Genomic DNA, 20,851 nt, shown 5'->3' with positions numbered 1-20,851 from the left:
CGAGTTGATGGGTGCAGCAAACCAACACGGCACATGTGTACCTATGTAACAAACCTGCACATTGTGCACATGTACCCTAGAACTTAAAGTATAATAAATAAAAATAAATAAAATACCCCCTGGATTTTCAAGCCTTAGTATGAAAAAAGAACATAAAACATCTCTTTAATAATTTTTGTATATTGATTACATATTAGAATGAAAATATTTTGGGTATATAGGGTTAAATAAAATATATTACTAAAATTAAATAAATTTGAGAATTAATTAGTTTTGTCTTGATTTTGCTTTTAACGGTGACAATGTCAGGTAAATTTAGTTAATAGAGTAATTTTGTATGATGACAACAGTATGTATAAAAAACCTCCTATTTCTTATTTTAGTTATTTGTTTTCTTATTTTTTTCATGGAAATTGTACCCAAAAAACTAATATATTCTTATCATACATTTCAAGACTTACTCTAATAATTATTACACAGTAGATTTCATCAAACAGCTACACAGTATGTTATGTAACAATTATTAAAATTTCTTTTAGCATCTCAAAAAAAAAAAGAAGTGTGTGTGTATTATAGAAAATTCTTCTAAAGGCTATTGAAAAACAGTTAACTAAGCTTATATAGTATTATTTTGTTCTTGCATTTGTTAACACCAGCAAATTCCACTCCTATTTCAGGCAAAAATACAAATTGTGGTTATACCATTTCAATGATTAAAATTCTGACAAAAGAAAATATTGGTCTTTGTAATAACCTAATTATTTATTTATCAGTAATAGTGTCTTTTTCAAATCTGCACCTGGGAAAGCCACAAGAACCTGCTTTTGGTTTTCTACTGGGGTCAACCTCTCCTTTTTACTGGTGTTTCTCATTACAATTCTCCTATCAGTAAATATGGAGTAACCTAGTTGGAGCTTAGCAAAATGCTGACCATAAAAGACAGAGTGCTTTTTTTTAGGACACAATGGCCAAAGAACCAATCACATTCAGTGGGTGATTACCCCAGGCTCAACTATTTGACTTTTATAGTCATAAATCATACCCTGACGGTAGCTACAGCTTTCCCAGAAAAGTTAAATGCCTCAATGTGTCTGGGTTTCAGTACACATTATTGTAAGCTGCATTAATTAGAGTTTTTTTTAGTACAAACAAGTATAGAGAAGCAAACAAATTTAGCACATTATTCCACAGCTCAGACCTCAAGAAAACAAATAAATAAATAAATATATTCAGGCCTAGCAAATTCACACTGTATGGAAGGACATGCAAAAAAGGAATAATTTTCCTTTTGCCCTACGCCTCTCTTCTCCTAACCTAGAACCTACTTTCCGCCACTATCTGTATGGCTCGCTTCAGGTATGTAGGCTAAGATCATCTTTTCATTAACCCCTTCCCTAGTGCTTTTTTAAGGGGCAGGATGTTATTCTACCCACTTTCTTGCTTTGTAACTCATCGTAACACTTACCACCATCTAAGACAGTTTACATTTGACTTATTTTGTATGCATTTTCTGTCTTTCCCCAACTAGAATGCAAGTTCCATGACAAAAGGGATTTTTATTTTTTACTATTCTTTAATGGTGATGTCTTCAGAGCTAGAACAATACCTGGTTCATGGTAAGCACTCAATAAATACTTGTTGAATGAACTGATTCTGTATCTTGTGAAACTCAGAGCGATGACTGGGGTTGAAGCATTACCTATCATTATGAGTACATCTTGTTAGACAAAGTTTAAAACCTTACATGATACTATTAGTAGTACCAATGTATTACTTCTTGAATTTTCCACATTCAGTACCAGATCTAAGATACATCCCATTATTCAAGTTCTGGTTTTCATTTTCCTTCTAGATGAAAGAATTTGTTGGTTCCATTCTCTTGCTATCATTGCCGAACTAGTGTAGTTTTGAGATCAGCACATTTTTCCAATAAACTTTCAATCACAATACAGATATTAACAAGCTAAATAGTCCAGCCAGTTTTATGCAAATACCATCACTCCTGTATCCTCTTAGCCCTCCCTGCTGACCCCCAATAAAAGTGGAATATTCTTCCTTTTTATGTTTGTGATATATGCTGGAAAGAGAAAATTAGACAAAATATTGATCAAAGGCCTTTGGCCTGCAGAATATTGAACTAATTTAATCCATTTTCCCTACATTCATTGTTGCTTTCACTTTACTGCAGCATTAATTTTAAGTTCCATATTCATAAGTGTATGGTTCAGAAAAGTTATCATACAGAAAATTTTTTAAAACATTACCTTCCAAAATTGTATGTTATTTGGGAGTTTTTAAAATATTAATAACAATAATTTAATAATAATAAATTATTAATTAATAATTTAACATTAATTTTTAATATTAATGTGTTAATAACTTATAAATGCTGATGATTTTAGACAACTATGAACCAGACTCAGACATCTTTTCCTGTTATTTCCATGTTTGGTCAGATTTTACAAAATAGGAAGCCTCCAACTTTCACTGCCAGTCTTCAGAAACCCAGACCATGTGCTTTTCTCCTTTCTCTATAGCAAACTTTTGTAAGTGTAGTAACACAATGCAAGACAACTTGAACTCATCCACCTTCAGGAGCATTTCATTCTTAAATTCAACATCTCTTTTGACTCCTCTGAAGGAATTAGCATTATTGAATTTGTTCATTTAGGATCCCTGCAGCAGCCTCTGGACAGAAGTGACAGAGCCAGGGGCAAATGACAAAGTAAATTCAGTCCAAAAAAAGGTGACCAAGGGAAAATTCCAAAGGAAGATTCAATGGGCTTGAGGATGTGTGGACCAGCATACACATTCAGCTGTTTATTGAACTAAATCTGTTTCCATATTTGCTGTAGCTGCTTTCTCCAGAAATATACTTGGGTTTTTTCATTAAGTGTGTACCTGTGTCTGTTTTCTTTCAGTGTGGATGTTTGTGATAGTTTTGTTAAGGGGTGGACTATGTCAATACATTCTGTTGCATTATTAGTTTTGTCAAACAATGGGATATTTGGTCATTTGCATGGATTTTTTGATGTATTAATGTGGCTTCAGTACAAGTTGTGACAGTTATTTTTTTTCAAAAGCCTTAAGTGTGTGCTTATATTACTAAACTACTCTATGTATCAGTCCACATTTCAGGGCTATTGCTGATATATCATCTTATCTACATTATTGTCCTTCTTGGTGAAATTCCCTTGTAGTTACCTTCTGCTAACTTCTTTGATTATTTTACTTGTCCTGTGCGATAGTTTCTACTTCTCTAAGTGAACACGTTTTATGATCCTAATTTTGGAGTGTCAGTCTATTTAGATCCCATTATAAAAACTACTGGGAATAGGTGGGTTTGGTTATGATGATGCAATTTCTATGCATAACCATTGACTGCTAACATTTACTGAGCACCTATGATGTTCTAAGCCACATGTGCAACCTTCGAACAAACAAATGTCCTCAGAGAACCTACAATCTAGTGAGGGAGAAAGGATACCACTCGACAAATAATCCTATTTTGCAAGACCTAAAGAGGAAGGTAAACCTATACCAAGCTTTCTAAAGTATGCTTTTTAATTGAAATATGTTTTAAACTCAGTAGAGAAAAGAAATACTGGATACATGGGAGTAGATGTGCAGAAGTGTTTTGAGAGGGAGTTATTTATTCACATGTCTAGCTAATGGGTGACAGATGTGGTTTGTACGATTATCTGGGGTTTGGAGTAGGAATGGTTTAGGAAACTGGTGATCAAATCTTGGTCTGCAGACCAGCAGCATCAGCATCACCAGGGCACTCCTTAGAGGTGCAAATGTTTGCACCCCCACCTCCCTAGACCTACTGAATAGCACTTCAGGCTATTCTGGTACATGCTAAAGTTGGGACCCATTGGTTTATATCAGGATAAGTACAGTATTCTCAACCCCAAATGCACATCACCTGGGGAATTTTGTTTGTTTAATATCTATGTCCAAGCCCCTGCCTCAAACCTATTAAGTCACCATCTCTGGGATGGAACCCTGAACATAAGCATTTTTTAAAAGCTCCCCAGGTGATTCGACTATGAAAACAGGTTCAGAATTGTTGGTTTAGGAAAAATAAGGAATTTCTTATGTTTAACTGATCTATAAATCAGCTCTCCTGTCTTTCTGTCATCAACACCATGCATGTAACAATGTAACGTATGATTACTTTTATTAAAATTTTGCACACTATACTTTCAAAACTGAAACTTTACATGCCTTATACATTATTGACTGTAGTAAAGAACAAAAAGAGTTTAAATTGCACCTGCTTTAGAAAATCCGGGATGAATGCTTACTCTAAGAATGAATGTTACATCTTATTCAGGATTAGTTCTTGTAATCAGATAAGCCCGACACCATTCTAGAATCTAGGGGGCCATCAGTCAGGACATGGAAATTGCTGCAATTACAAAGCACTTTTGGTTATGGTTTTTGCTGTAAAATGATTTCATTGTCATCACTGCTAAGATTAATCATGGCTTTTTTTTCAAGTTGGCATCTTGCAGTAGTTTGGTGAATGCCAACCTTCCCCTTTCCAGAAAGTATCAAGTTCTAACAGCTGTGACTCCTGTCAAGGGATTCAGCAAGATGCCTTAGCCATCTGCTGGCTTCCTGCAGGTAACCTCCTGCCACCACATCTATCAGCCTAGAGCTGACAAGCAGAAAGCAGCTTCTGAAATCTGCCCTCCATCTTGAAACCTTCTCTGCTGGCCCTTCTATTCTTTTTCTGCCATAATTACCTTTAGGCTGCAATAAAGAGAACCTCCCTTCACCCCTGCCACCCTTTACCAGGGTGACCAACCATCCCTGTCTAGCTGGGACAGAAGGGGCTCCTGGGATGCGAGACTTTCTGTGCTAAAACTGGGATGGTCCCAGGCAAACCAGGAGAAGTTAGTCACCCCACCTTTACCCAACAAGTCTGACCTCTTCTGCATTTGCTGCCTTTTTATAGCTCAGCGGTCCTCAATCTTTGGCATCTTGCAGAAGTTTGGTAGTTAAGACCTTGTTAAAACATAAATTGCTGGGCCCAAATCCCAGAGTCTCTGATTCAGGAGGTAGGGCCAGATAATGCCCATCTATCACAAGCGATGCTAATGATCCAGGGACCGCACTTTGAGAACCACTGCTATAGTTTAACATCTGGCAAAGAAAACACTAATTTCCTTCCACTATAAAGCTCGGTGTCTCATATTCTACTCATATTCCAACAGGCCCTCTCATTTATTGATTGCTGTACTAAGTATCTGAAACTGACACTAGCAGCAGGGATATTCAGCCCAGGCCTGGGAGCATGGTAGGTACTCAACAAATGCTTATGTGGGTTCACTGAACCATATCTGGTTATGCAATAATGGTCTCAAGAATGAAATGTGACTGATATTTTCCCTATATCAGTTAGACAAAAAACTGAGTCTCTCTATTCATTTCCTCCAACAGTATCTTTAAGATGCAACTCATTAAAGGATAAACCATCTCATATGTTGTTACTGGAAATACAAATTTGTACCGCTTTCTTGAGAGAAGTTGGGTAAGATGCATTTCAAAACCCTCAAATGGGGCATACCATTTGATACAGCAACTCCTCCACTTCTAGGAATTTACTCTAAAGAAATGGTCTCAGATTTAGACAGCAAGCCACAAAACTTATTAATACAGAGGGTTCTTTAACAATAGGGAAACAGCCTAAATGTCCATTGGGAAGTAATTAAATAAATTAAGGTGTTTTCTCAATTGAACACTACACTCTATGACTTAGAAGAATATGTAATAAATGGAAAAAATATTCATGTTACAATGTTCAGTGGGGAAAAAGTAGTACTGTTGGATGAGTCTAGTTAAACTGTAAAATATTTGTAGATAAACATACATCTCAGTGGCATTCAACAAAGGTATTAACCATGACTATCTTTAAATGATATTAACTTTTTACATTTTTAGTTCACTTAAAATTTTTCTAGATTTTCTACAATAAATATGAACCACTTTTGCAATAAGGGTAAAAAGCAATTGATTTTTTAAAGAGAAGACAAATGAGACTGTGACCATCAAGGTCAATTAATGAGATTTCTCCCTGACATCCTGTCTCCTGTTCCCATGGCTGGTTTTTAGGTCCCTACGCTCACCTCACCCTGACTTGCTTACATCCAGGTAGTTGCCAGTGAGTGCCCCACTCACACCCTGTCTTTAATCAGGTTGACTCTGATAATCATTTCATGCTTTCCTACTACCAGCCCTGCAGCCAACCTGAGCAGTGCACTATGTCTGAAAACAGCATTTAGAAATACCCTACAAGCGGCAAATTGCATCCTTAACAGGCATTGGTTCTGGGACTTACCATGGTAACAGGAATCCCATGAGACTGCAGAGCATTCCAGATGAGGCTACTTTTGTCCTCCCATGATACTACCCAGAACACCATTCTCAGATGCCTCCTTGGTTAGGCTTCAGAAACTGGGGGGCTGTATCAGGACCTCCAAATTCCTCAACTAGACCAGGACAAGAATGCCTTAAAATAGGTGTAGCAGGTCTGGGCATGGTGGCTCACACCTGTAATCGCAGAACTTTGGGAGGCCGAGGCAGTTGGATCACTTGAGGTCAAGAGTTCGAGACCAGCCTGGCCAACATGGCAAAATCCTGTCTCTACTAAAAGTATATATTTTAAAAAAATAGCCAGGCGTGGTGGTGAGCGCCTGTAGTCCCAGCTACTCAGGAGGCTGAGGCAGGGGAATCGCTTGAACCCAGGAGGTGAAGGTTGCAGTAAGCCAAGATCGGGCCACTGCACTCCAGCCTGGGTGACAGAACCCAGGCTGGGTCACAAAAACAAAAACAAAAAAGTTGTAGCAGGTGTTCCACAGACTTGCTAAGTGCATCATCTGTCAATTTCGCAAACTATTCGAAGTTTGTTCATGACTTAACTTCAGCTCACTTAACAAAACTTTTAAAATCTCAGTGTAAATTTTGGAAAGTAAAGCCTTTTGGGGGAGGATATCTAAATACTCCTTTTAAGCTAGCTTATAGAATAACCCCTCCTCCACTCTTCCCATAAGCTAAAGACTCAAGGAGATCACAGGCTTAGCCAAAAAGCTTGCAGAGAACAGCGCTGTTAGAAGAGGCAGTAATGAACTGCTTGATGCCACAACCCTTTTGGACATGAAATCAGTAGGACTTGGGGACCATCTAAACTTCTCACTCTCACCTCCTGGCTGCCTTACATTCTATAATATCTTGTTTCCATACCAGAAGAGAAACAATCCCCCAACCAGTGAACGAGCAGCATGGGTGAGGGGGTGATATAATAATGATTACTCTAACACATTTATATCATACCCTTAACCTTTTCAGAGTGTGTTCCTGTATATCATCTCATGGCTATTTTTTATTTTATTTATTTTTAATTTTCATTTTTATTTTTATTTTTGAGACAGAGTCTCACTCTGTCACCCAGGCTGGAGTACAGTGGCACGATCTCAGCTCACTGCAACCTCCGCCTCCCGGGTTCAAGTGATTCTCATGCCTCAGCCTCCCGAGTAGCTGAGATTACAGGCACCAGCCACCATGCTCAGCTAATTTTTGTATTTTCAGTAGAGACAGGGTTTCACCACGTTGGCCAGGCTGGTCTTAAACTCCTGGCCTCAAGTGATCCACCCACCTCAGCCTCCCAAAGTGCTGGGATTACAGGCGTGAGCCACTGCACCCAGCCTATCACGTGACTGTAATTCTCACATTTCCTATCCAGTTTTGAACAGTGTAGTGTGACGATAAACAGGATGCAATCAGATAAGCTGGGTTATACTCCCAGCTCTGCAATTTGCTAGTTTTGCAGTCTTTTGCAAGTTGCATCACCTCTCTGAGCTTCAGTTTCTTCTTCTGTAAAATGAGCCCATAATACCAAGTTTATAGAACTATTGCGAAGATTAGAGATAACATACATTAAAGTACCTGGCGTAATGGTTGGCATATTAATGGTTCCTCAGCAAAGCCTAGCTGCACAGAACAGTTATAATCTCCATTTGATGGAAGTCCTGTAAAGCCCTAGTGGAAAAGTTAGAAAATTACAGTAGTCCCCGCTCTTGTCCTTGGGAGATATGTTCCAAGACCCCTGGTGGACACCTGAAACCTCAGATAGTACCAAACTAATACACACACGCACACAATGCACAAATTTCTTTTTCCTCCACAACTTCATGTATAGAAGATTCGTTCTTACTGTAGATCTTAGCAACCTCAGTATATGATTTCTTTTTAAATTTCCTTAAGTGGAGAACTTTCACCTTAGCACTGAAAGGAAGCTTCTCTTTGGCATACCTGAATTGCCAGCATCACTACTCTTATGCTTTGGGGCCATTATTAAGTAACATAAGGGTTACTTGGGCACAAGCACTGTGACAGTTGATCTGGTAACTGAGACAGCTACTAAGTGACTAACAGGCAAGTAGCATATACAACATGGATACACTGGGCAAAGAGATGATTCACGTCCCAGGCGGCCCAGAGCTGGACAGCAAGAGATTTCATCATGCTACTCAGAATGGCACACGACTTAAAACTTAGGAACTGTTGACTTCTGGCATTTTCCACTGAATCTTTTCAGAACTTGGTTGCCCATAGGTAACTGAAACAATGAAAAGCAAAACCATGGATAAGGGAGGATCACTGTGCTATCTGTATTATCATTATGCAGTTATTTGACAATTATCTCCTGGGATATGATTTATAAACTTCCTACTCCTCCTCACCCCTGTCATTGCCTAAGTTTAGGCCCTCCCCGTCCTTCTCTTGAGCCATTTGCAAAACTCCTAACTGGTCTTAGTGGCTGCAATCTGTCCCTCTCCAGACCATGATCTTTAATACTAGGATTAAGGAAGTTGATATGGTTAGGCTGTGTTCCCACCCAAAGCTCATCTTGAATTGTAGCTCCCATAATTCCCACATGTTGTAGGAGGGACCCAGTGGGAGGTAATTAAATCATGGGGGCAGGTTGTTCCCATGCTGTTCTCATGACAGTGAATAAGTCTCATGAGATCTGATGGTTTTATAAATGGGAGTTCCCCTGCATACACTCTCTTGCCTGCCACCATGTAAGACATGCCTTTGCTGCTCCTTCGCCTTCCACCATAATTGTGAGGCCTCCCAGCCATGTGGAACTGTGAGTCCATTAAATCTGTTTCCTTTATAAATTACCCAGTCTTGGGTATGTCTTTACTAGCAGTGTGAAAACAGACCAATACAGAAGTAAAACTTAAGTTATTTGCCTCCCCCCAAAAAAACTATACTAGCTCCCTCTGGCCTGTTCTTTGACATGACCCACAAAGCCTTCCTTCCACATATCATCTCCCATCATTCCCTTTGCTGTCTCTTCCACCAGTGCAAGCTGTGCCCCAGCATTTGTGGCCATCTCACAGTCTGTTCCTGTGCTATGTTCTGCCATATCTGCGCCTTTGCACCAAACAACAGTGCTTCTTCCTAAATGCCCTAATCTCACTTCTGTGCCCAGAGAAATTTCTTTTTCTTTCCAAAGTCCACTCAAACATCAGTTTCATAGGGAATCCAATCTTGACTCCCCAGGCTTAATTGCCCCTCCACTGTGGCTCCCAGAATGCACTGCACACCCTTCTGTTGCACACTCACCATGATGTCTTCTAAATGACCTGGTAACAAGTCTCTCTCTCCCAGCTCCTCAAAAGCAAGGACTAATAGCTAATGTTTATTGAGTGCCTACTATGAACCATACTCTATACCAAGCATTTTATATATATATATATATATATATATATATATATATAAAATAGTAGTAACCATCCTATAGGGTTAAGATTAAATGATATTATATATACAATATTAACATATATAAATATATATAATTCAATATATACTTATATATTACATATTGATATATATTATATAAATATTATATAATATATGTATAATTTATAATATATAACTACAAATGTATATTAATATTAGATATAATTAATATTTAATATTACATATTAATATTATATATCTAATATTAGATTATAAAATGTACTAGATAACATTAGATATTAAATATATAGTATCATTTAATCTTCACAAAAACCCTATAGGATGGTTACTACTATTAGCTCCATTTTACAGATAATTAAACTGAGGCTTAAAGATGTTAAGTAACTTGCCCAAGGTTGCAAGTTATTAGTGGCCAAGCGAGGATTCAAAATCAAACTGTCATACTTCAGAGCTCACACCCTTAACCACTAAACCACACAAAGTCATATACCCTTCTACCAAACTCAGTTAGTACCTGGGCATGCTCTAATAGCTATATTAGTTACCTCTTGCTGTGTAACAAATCATCCCCAGACATAGTTGCTATCTCCCCATTTCTCTGGGTCAGAAATTTGGAAACAGCTTATTTGGGTGGTTCTGTATCAGTGTCTCGTGAGGTTGCAGCCAAGATGTCAGCCTGGGCCACGGTCATCTGAAAGCTTGGCTGCACTGGGGATCTACTTCCAAGATGGTGCACTCACATGGTACTCCTAATGGGCAGGGGGCCCCAGTTCCTTCACATGTGGATCTCTGTGTGAGCTCCCTGAATGCCCTCACAGTGTGGTGGTTGGCTTCCCCCAGAGTGAACATTATCCAAAAAACAAAAGCCACAATGTTTTTTATGACCCAGCCTCAGAAGTCATAATCTAGAATTTCCATAGCATCCTATTAGTTACAGTGGTAAGCCTTACTCAGTGTGGCAGGGGACTAGACAGCGGCATGAATACCGGGAAGTGAAAATCATTGGGGCCTTGAAAATTCACTTGAAAATCAAGTGAATAAGTGGAAAAAAAATTACTAAGAATTGCTCTGAGTGTCAGGATCTCTTTTAGGTAGTGAGAAATTTGGATGAGGTGACCACTTAAGTTTCTTTCTAGCTCTAAAAACAATGGAAGACTATTCCCAAATTCTATATATTAGTCTTATATTCTCATGTCCCCAGATGGAACATCAAGTGGATTCAAAGATTTAATTTCATTAAATTCCAAGAGAAGCCACAGGTGAGTATTTGCTAACTTAGCTTTTACTTTATGGTTTCAGGCAGAGCCAATGAACTATGAGAAATTCTCCCAGTTTGAAACACAGTTATTTCCTTAACGGCAAAACAAATCTGTTTGATTTCCAGATTAATTCCATAATTCGATGCCAGCATAAGCCCAGCCTCTGGACAAAGGCTTATCTTCTTTAGCAGAATATCTGTGATTAAACTGAGGGGGAAAAAATCCCTTGTGTATAACAGCAAAGATAATAAAATCATTGGTTTTAGCCCTTAGGCCATGCTTGTTTTCAAGCCAAGATCTTATCTGTTTAAAGTACTTCTTTAATTTGATTTGAGATGTATGAAAATAAAAACCAAATACTTAAATGAGGCGCTTTTCAAATATTCATTGATAATGAATACTTAAAATGAATTTTCTTCTAAAGACCAATCCGTGTTAGTAGAAATGAAAACCAAATATGAGCTGTTCACTCTTCCCACCACTACCACTACCTGAATATTGCCACCTGTTTTGTAAATAAAGTTTTACTGGAACACAGCCAGGCTCATTGGTTTATGAACTGTCTATGGCTGCCATGGCAGAGTCGAGAAATTGCAACAAAGACAGTATGACTCGCAAAGCCAAAAATATTACTATCTGGCAATTTACAGAAATAGTTTGCCAATCCCTGGTCTACACCTCTAGAGACTTAGCCTGAGGCAACCTATTATTAGCTCCAGATGTCCATGCATACTATACGCTGTTCCAAACATTTTTATGGAGAAAAGGAGCAGTGTTCCTATTTATTTTGAGATGTCACTTAACATACAGTAAAAGCATACATTTTTGTTGTTGTTAAAGACAGGATCTTGCTCTGTCACCCAGGCTGGAGTACAGTGGCATAATCATAGCTCACTGCAGTCTCAAACCCCCGGGCTCAAGCAATCCTCCCACCTTAGCCTCCAGAGTAGCTGGGACTACAAGTGCATGCCACCACACCTGGCTAATTTTTTGTTGTTTTTTGTAGACACAGGGTCTTGCTATATTGCCCAGGCTAGTCTCGAACTCCTGGGTTAAAGCAATCCTCCCACCCTGGCCTCCCAAAGTGCTGGGATTACAAGCGTGAGCCACCACACCCAGCCAGACACAAATTTTAATGATAGAACACGGTGAGTTTTTACTCTTGTATCACCTGTGTAACCACATCTGAGATCAAGATAAAGAATGTGTCACACGCCTCCTCTCAGTCAATACCCCCAATAAAGGTACTCATTATTTTAACTTCTATCATATAGATTTATTTGCCTGTTCCTGAACTTTATACACATGAAACAGAACAGTATTTAGTCTTATACCTGGCTTCTTTTACTCAGCATTTAGTCAGTTGCATGCATACATATTATAATGTGGAACATTATAATAAAATCTCTTTTTTTTTTTTGAGACAGAGTCTCACTCTGTCGCCCAGGCTGTAGTGCACTGGCACAATCTCGGCTCACTGCAACCTCCGCCTTTTGGGTTCAAGTGATTCTCCTGCCTCAGCCTCCCGAGCAGCTGGGATTACAGGCGCCTGCCACCAAACCTGGCTAATTTTTTATATTTTTAGTAGAGATGAGGTTTCACCACGTTGGCCAGGCTGGTCTCGAACTCCCAACCTCAGGTGATCCACCTGCCTCAGCCTCCCAAAGTGCTGGGATTACAGGCGTGAGCCACCATGCCCGGCCTAAGATCTCTTGAGGGCAAAAGTTTGAGATAATCCGCCCTGCCGATCTTTATATTTTGCTGTTTGTCCTGTGACACAATGGTTATCGCAGGGATTCCTGGCATGCCAGGTTTAGATATACAAGCCCTGAGCTTGGCAATGTGCTGGCACTTTACAAATTCATCTCATTAAATCTTCCCCTAAAACCCTATGGGCTAGATAGCCTCAACATGTGGCAGACAGGACAATAGGGGTCTGGAAGGATAAAAACCTCGACTAAGGCCATACAAACTAGATCTCTGATTCATGTTCTCACCTTGCCACTCTGAAAAGCAGCAAGATCAATGTCGCAGTTATCACAAAGTTAGGGTTAAGCACCAATCATTTCAGATTTGTGTTTTCCTCTTTAACCACCTTATTCAAATATAATTAAATTTTATGACAGCTACTGAGTATAACTCCTCATACAGCAGATTTAAATCATTATAATTTCACAGTACGTGCCATGTCTAGAGACGTTGCAACCCAGCTTGACAAGGGAAGAAAAATAAGAAGTTGTAACCACCCTGTAAAAATCTAACATTGAAAGATGGCCACAAATCATAGGGTTCCACACAAAGGCATGGATTTGAAAAAGAAAAAACAACTACAGGTTTTTCTGTTTTCTATTCAAGTCTCTATTGCATGCAGAAGCAGATTTAAGTAGCATAAATCAGAAAATGATAATGGGAACTGAATGAAATTGTCATAAATCACGTTACTAAGTATAGTTACATCTTAGATGTAAAAGCCAATTAAACAGATGGCCACATGCTGTCAGAATCAGCCCCTAATCAATAAAGATGTTCATTTTAGAGAATCACCTCAATTTTTCACTTCTTCAGCGAAGCAAAAAGAAGGTAGTTGTAGGGTGGGGGAAGTCCCAGGAAACCCGGTGGGGAAGTGTGTAAGAAGAAACTCCACCTGTCTTAATTTGCAGTCCAGAAAATCAGAAAGGAGAGAGGGGGAAAAAAAGTCACCCAAAGGATTCCTTGTCATCTTGCCTGGGAACGTAATTTACAATGAGAGCAAGCACTGGTCATTAGGAAAACAGAAACAGCTTGAATCTCTTAATTAAAATACTGTTTCAAATTGTTCATTTGAAAAAACCCCTCTGCCCATGAGCTTTCATGAAACCATTGGGTTACCCTGAAATGGTTTCTTCCTCAGTAAACCTCTGATAGGATTAGCCCTTCCCAGGCAAGAAAAAGGCTGAGCAGGGGTGAACCCTGGAGATGGAACTATTATTAGACACACTTAAGTACCCCAAGGAGCAGTAAGCCTTCAGTGACATTTTAAAGTGAATGCGGAAACGTCGGCTTTTCTTGCATAAGAGCTGATTTCTTACACTCGCTAGACTGGTGAAAATTAAATCTACCAATGCCAAGAGTTGATGAAAATGAGGAACAACAGAAACACTTCTGTACTTTGGAACACCAGCTTTGGAAAACATTTGATATTATCTGATAGATAACTTCTTCCTATCAGCCAATAATTCCTCTCCTGGATGTATACCCTCAGACACTTGTTCCAAGAGACATTCACAAGAATATGCAGAGCAGCACTGTTCATAAGCAAAAACCTGGGTGTGGGGACACATAGGCTGGACAACAGAAGAATAAACAATCTGGGGGTACAGTCATGAAATATTATACAGCAGGGAACATGAAAACAACCTACCACCACATGCTACACGAACAAATCCTAAAAACATGTTGACTGAAAAATCGCAGTTGTTTAAGATTGCGTACAGTAAGATACCATTTTTATTATACTAAGAAACAAGTAAAAATAAACAACATATTCTTTAGGGATACCTATATAAATAAAGTTTTATTTTAAAAAAACAAAACAAAAATGATAAACCCTCAAATCAGAAGAGTGTTACTTCTGTGGTGAGAGGGAGGGATGGTTCCTGATGGGGTGAGGGCGTCGTAGGCACATATTAATTTCGTCGTGTTTTCATATATTCTTTATAACTTATATGTGCCAAAATGTTACATGTTCTTTTGCATGTACCAAATATTAGACAATAAAACGTTTTTAAGTGAATAATCTAAACAATTTCTATTTCCCAATAGAATATCCTAAATGTGATTATAATTAATAATAAATTATTATAAGTATTAGTTATAATTAATAACTCAAATATCATAAGTTCCCATATAACATATGCAACTTAGTTCTCAAGTTGGCATTTAGGGCCTTAAGAAAGCAATGGTAGTTTCGTGATAATGAATATTTATACAGTAAGAAGTGACATTCAAAATATTTAACAACTTACTTGGTTATGTAAATTAATGTATAAATAAAAAAATCCCGCCATCTGCTTGTGTTCCGTCTTTCTGTTCATTTCTCTCTCAGACCGAAGTCGGGCAGAAACTGCCATTCCTAACAGTGGCCACACGAGGGCGGCTCTAAGAAGATGTGCCAGCTGGTAGTGAGCAGCCACAGCCTTCGGGCTGTCCTCTGACCAGAGTCCTGTAGGAACAACGGCCAGTATGGAGGACCCACGGCAGACTGGCCAACTGGCCAGAGGGAAGGCAGGATGCCTCCCTAAGGAGGTGGCCTGGCCTTCGAATACAGATTTGAAGGAAATGGGAGCATAAACCAGGCAGGTCACTTGGGGAAGTTTTCCAAGAGAAAGCGAACCCCAGGTATAAATGCTCCCAGAGCAGAGCGTGTCAGGTGTGCTCTGTAAACACAAAGGAGGCCAGTGTGGCCGGAACAGAAGGAGGGAGGAAGGGGGAGAGTAGCAGGAGGTACGGGCAGAAAGATAACAGACCTTAAGGCCATTATAAATAATTTGGCTCTTTCTCTGAGTGAGATGGGATGCTGATAAAAGCTTTTGAGCAAAGAAGTGACACGATGTGACTGTAAAACGTCTTAAAATCGCTACAATATTATATTTAGAATAGACTGAAGGGGGGTAAGAACAAAAGCAGGGAGGCCAATGAGGAGGCTATTACCATAATCCAGGTGGGAGATAGTAGTGGTATGAACAAGGGTGATAAATTCCATCCCCTGCATTCAACACCGTAGAAATGTGATTAAAACCATGAGATTAGATGTTATCACCAAGCAAGTGAGCAAAGATGGAGAGAAGAGAACAGAAAAGGTGCAAAGACTGAGCCTTGGGGCATGCCATCATTAAGAGATATGGGAGATGAGGAGAAACCAGCAAGGATTTGAGCAACAGTGGCCCACCCTCCCCAAGACAAGCCACCACCAACCGGAATTTGGTGTTTGTCATTCTCATGAATGTCTTTACACTTACACTACAAATGGATGGACCTCCAAACCACGTGTAGAATTGTTCTGCATGATTTTCAACTTTATTTATATAGTATCATACTTGATATATTTTCCCAAGTTGTTTTACTTGTGAAATTCATCCATGATAATATATGTTGCTCATTTTTCACTGCTGTATGGTATTCCTTTGTGTGAATATGCCACATGTGACTCATCTTCCTGCAGAGGAATATGTAGGTTATTTTGCTTTTTCTACTATTATAAAGAATACTGTTATGAGCATTTTTGCATGGGCTTCTTTATGCCTTGTGCAAGAGTTCTCTAGGGCAGCTGTTCCCAAACTGTAGCATACATTACAATCACCTGCAGGTTTTATTGCACCAGATTTCTGAGCTCCACATCCAAAGTTTGATCAATAGACCTAAGGTGGGGCCTGGGAATTTGCATTTCTAACAAGATTCCCCCATGATGCTATTACTGCAGGTCCAAGGACCACATTTCAAGAATCACAGCATTAGAGCACATTCCAGGAGCACACCTCATGGTCATAGGTATGCATGCACAACTTCAGCTTTTTGAGATATTGTCAAATTGCCCTGCAAAGTGGATGAGCCAATCTATCTTTCCACCAGCAGTGAGTATGTGTCCTTATTGCCAAGGCTGGATGCTGTCAGACTTTTTATTTGTGCCATTCAGATCTTAATAATTTTTTAAGGCCAGGTGCAGTGGCTCACGCCTGTAATCCCAGCACTTTGGAAGGCCAAGGTGGGCAGATCACTTGAGGCCAGGAGTTTGAGACCAGCCTAGTCAACATGGCAAAACCCCATCTCTGCTAAAAATACAAATAAAAAAAATTTAGCTGGGCGTGGTGGTGCACACCTGTACTCCTAGCTACTCAGGAGGCTGAGGCACAAGAATAACTTGAACCTGGGAGGCAGAGGTTGCAGTGAGCCAGGATCGTACCACTGAACTCCAGCCTAGGTGACAGAGGGAGACTCTGTCTTTAAAAAATAATAAAAATAATAATTTTTTAAATTTATCATGGTATTTTTAATTACATATACCTGATACATGTAAGTAGAAAACCTCAAGACATAACTTCCTAGCGTTAATAAGAATATTTCCAAGCTTCTTTCTTACATACAGATGGTCCGCTCAGGTTCTACAATCTGCTCAGTTACCTGCTGTTTTCCCCACCAATCCTAGGAATGAATAAAATGGCATGGACAAAATCAGTAAGGCCATTATGAAAGGAAAGTGGAAACTTGCTCCTTTTCATGGCAAACTTCATTATGGTTTAATTTGGTTTACTGTAGTTGACTTTTTTTCAATCAGTGGTGACATAAAGCTTTAAAAAAAACTAGTAAGGTGAAGAGAATGAGGAAAATTTGGCATATAGGTAGGAGAACAACCTTCCTTCACCAGCATACCCTGCCACTTTTGGGGGAAATAAGAAATGTCTTACCCTCCATCATAGTCATGGAAAAGTTCTTTGCATTTTATACCAGGTTACCAAGGAGACAAGGAACCCGTACTCACGGATCTGGTTGGTGGATGCACTGTAGAAGGCATTGACAGTCGTTGGATTTGTAAACCACCTGTAGAAAAAGAAACAAATGCCAGAGAGTAATCATCATTATACAGGCAGGAGGGAAGCAAAGACAAACACAGCATGGCTGGGTTTATTAGAAGATAACATGGAACAATGGGGATGTTGGACATGAGGGGAAATTATTCCCTCAGTTTAGGGCTACTGTACTGCTCAGTGAACAATCTCATCCTAAACTGAACATGGCTCAATGAAAATATATTAACATGCCCAGTTATTTATTGTTACTAACTTAACAGAAAAAAAGTCAGCACACCAGTGCTTTTGAAAAAGTTTTAAAGAGAATTTCTAGAATCTAAAGGGCTGTCCCTGCAAATGGAAACACAGCAACTATATATTTGCCAGGCCCTATTCAATGGGTTGAATGGACAATTGGGTTTCTATGCTGCATTACCTCTGGCCTGTCCATTTAAAAGTTCTGGATTGGTGACAACACAGAGGTCCATTTAAAGAAAGATGAATAAAGTCCAACTATGCCACCCAGAGGGTCTGCCTGCTCCAGTGGAAAGTGTACTGCCTCTATCACTAACTAGCTGAATTGTATGGGAAGAGTCACCTACCTTCCTGGGGTTTGGTTTTAGCTATAAAATTAAGGCATTGCATTAGGACATCTAAAGGATCCCTTCTATCTAAAGGGAGTCTACACCCAAACCTTAAATGCACAATAGGTTACTGGGATCAGCAGTCAGCAAATTTTTTTCTGTAAAGAGTGAGATCATAAATATTTTAGGCTTTACAGGCAAAGAGGCAAAATCAAGGATATTACGTAGGTACTTAAGAGCAAACTGTCCACAAATTTTATTGATGAAATCCAAAAAATAACAATAGTAATCAAGTACAATTATTTCTCTTTTTTCTTTCAGAGACAGGGTTTCGGCATGTTGGCCAGGCTGGTCTCGAACTCCTGACCTCAAGTGATCCACCCACTTCAGCCTCCCAAAGTTCTGGGACTACAGGCGTGAGCCACCATGCCCAGCTGAGTACAATTATTTCTAATATATGCCTATTAATGAGAATAATGGAATTATTTTGGGATGAGATAACATTTTGCTTAATTGGGGTTCAAAGTTATGCTTCTCCAATTTGGAGGTTCCTCAAAGAACTAAAAATGGAGCTACCATATGATCCAGCAGCCCCACTGCTGGGTATATACTCAAAGGAAAGAAAATAATCAAAGAGATATCTGCACTCCCATGTTTGTTGCAGCACTGTTCACAATAGCCAAGATTTGGAAGCAGCCTAAGTGTCCACCAACAGGTGAATGGATAAAGAAAATGTGGTACATATACACAATGGAGTACTATTCAGCCATAAAAAGAATGATATCCTGTCATTTGCAACACATGGATGGAACTGGAGGTCATTATGTTAAGTGAAATAAGCCAGGCACAGAAAGACAAACATTGCATGTTCTCACGTATTTGTGAGATCTCACGTATTTGTGGGATCTAAAAACCAAAACGATTGAACTCATGGAGATAGAGAGTAGAAGGATGGTTACCAGAGGTTGGGAAGGGCGGTAGGGGAATGGGGGAGAAGTGGGGATGGGTAATGGGTACAAAAAATGTATAGTTAGAAAGAATGAATAAGACCTAGTATTTGATAGCACAACAGGGTGACTATAGTCAATAATAGTTGTACATTTTAAGATAACTATAATAATATAAGCGGATTGTTTGTAACACAAAGGATAAATGCTTGAGGGGATGGATACTCCCATTTTCCATGATGTGATGATTATGCATTGCAGGCCTGTATCAAAATATCTCATGTACCCCATAAATATTTACAACTACTACGTACCAACAAAAATTATTTTAATTAAAAAACAAAAACAAAAAACAGAACAAAGTTAGGGCTTCCCCATCATCAAACCAACTGCAAACATTTATCTCTAAAAATTATTCTTAGCTCATGGGCCATACAAAAACAGGCAGCAGGTGAGGTTTAGCCCACAGGCCATAGTGGCCAAACCCTGACTTAGATGGTTGTGAGTTTCAGTGACTGCTTGTTATGATTAAAACCAAGCAATTCATCTTAAGCAAAATTGCTAAAAATAAACTCCTAAGCCCAGCAGTGGCATGCAAATATAGTTCCAGCTACTTGGGAGGCTGAGGCAGGAGGATTGCCTGAGCCCAGAAGTTCCAGTCTCTAAAAAAATTAAGAAGAAAAAAAAAAACTTGTATAAATCCCTTTCTAGAATAATTGTATTACTCATTTATGTCTAATAGGATAATTATGTCAGACTAACAAATTCATTTATGTCAGGTTAATATGAAACTAATAGGAAACCCAATTATTGATACTAGTTGGTAAACTCATACCTTCTCCCCAGCTACAAAGAAGTCTATGAATATGTCATTCTGTTATCATTATCATTATATTTAGCTAACATTCATTGAGCACTTACTATGTCCTAAGCACCTTCTATTCATCAGTTTTTCCCCATGGCAACATAGGAATTATTAGCCCATTTCACAGATGAGGATAATGAGATTTATGAGCATTATGTGCTTGTACGAGGCCTGGTCTGTCTGACTTCAAACCAGTTCGCCTAAGCATTATATTATACTGTAGACATTACTGGAAATCAAGAAAGAGCACCTCCTCTCTTTTCAAAACCAAAACCTAGACATATTTCCATAAAATGCATATTATTTTCCTTCAAATTTAGGGTATTTCAATTAAGCCCCAGTGTTTAACATAAACTTGCTGGTTGGCCTACTTTCCTGAGGAAACAAGTGAAGGGGAAAGCACCTCTATTGACCTAACTTGGCTACCTGTAGTAGGCAAAATTATGGCCAAGTCCTAATCCCTGGATCCTATGAACATGTTACATTACATAGTAAGAAGGACTTTGCAGGTGTAATTAAGCTTAAGGACCTTAAAATAGAGAGATTATCCTGGATTATTCAGGTAGGCTCAATCTAATCACAAGCCCTTAAAAGCAGACAACCTTGTTTGGCTGGAATCAGAGAGATGCAACAGAGGAGGAAGTCGGAGAGGAGGAAGGGTAAGAAGGATTTGACACGCTGCTGGCTCTAAGATGTAGGGGCAATGGGCAAGGACTGCATAAATCCCTCTGAGAACAAAGAGTGGCTTCCAGGCGATAGCCAGCAAGGAAGTAAAGACCTTACCCCTACAATCAGAAAGAACTGGATTCTGCCAACAACTTGAATCCCCTTGGAAGGGGATTATTCCCAGAACCTCCCCATAAGAGCCCAGCCG

At 39.1% G+C, this 20,851-nt stretch overlaps 1 protein-coding gene across 1 annotated transcript in view; it reads right to left on the bottom strand.

The window, feature by feature from the left end:
• PHEX (phosphate regulating endopeptidase X-linked) overlaps nucleotides 1-20,851 on the bottom strand; it is a 219,288-nt gene that overhangs the window by 43,180 nt on the left and 155,257 nt on the right. The window contains exon 15 of the mRNA XM_055106306.2: nucleotides 17,554-17,612. Within this exon, the coding sequence (XP_054962281.1) occupies nucleotides 17,554-17,612 (59 nt within the window). The remainder of the gene's footprint in view (nucleotides 1-17,553; nucleotides 17,613-20,851) is intronic.

Source organism: Pan paniscus, chromosome X (assembly GCF_029289425.2).
Source record: "Pan paniscus chromosome X, NHGRI_mPanPan1-v2.0_pri, whole genome shotgun sequence".
Lineage (NCBI taxonomy): Eukaryota > Metazoa > Chordata > Mammalia > Primates > Hominidae > Pan > Pan paniscus.
This window is presented reverse-complemented; position numbering and strand designations above follow the sequence as displayed.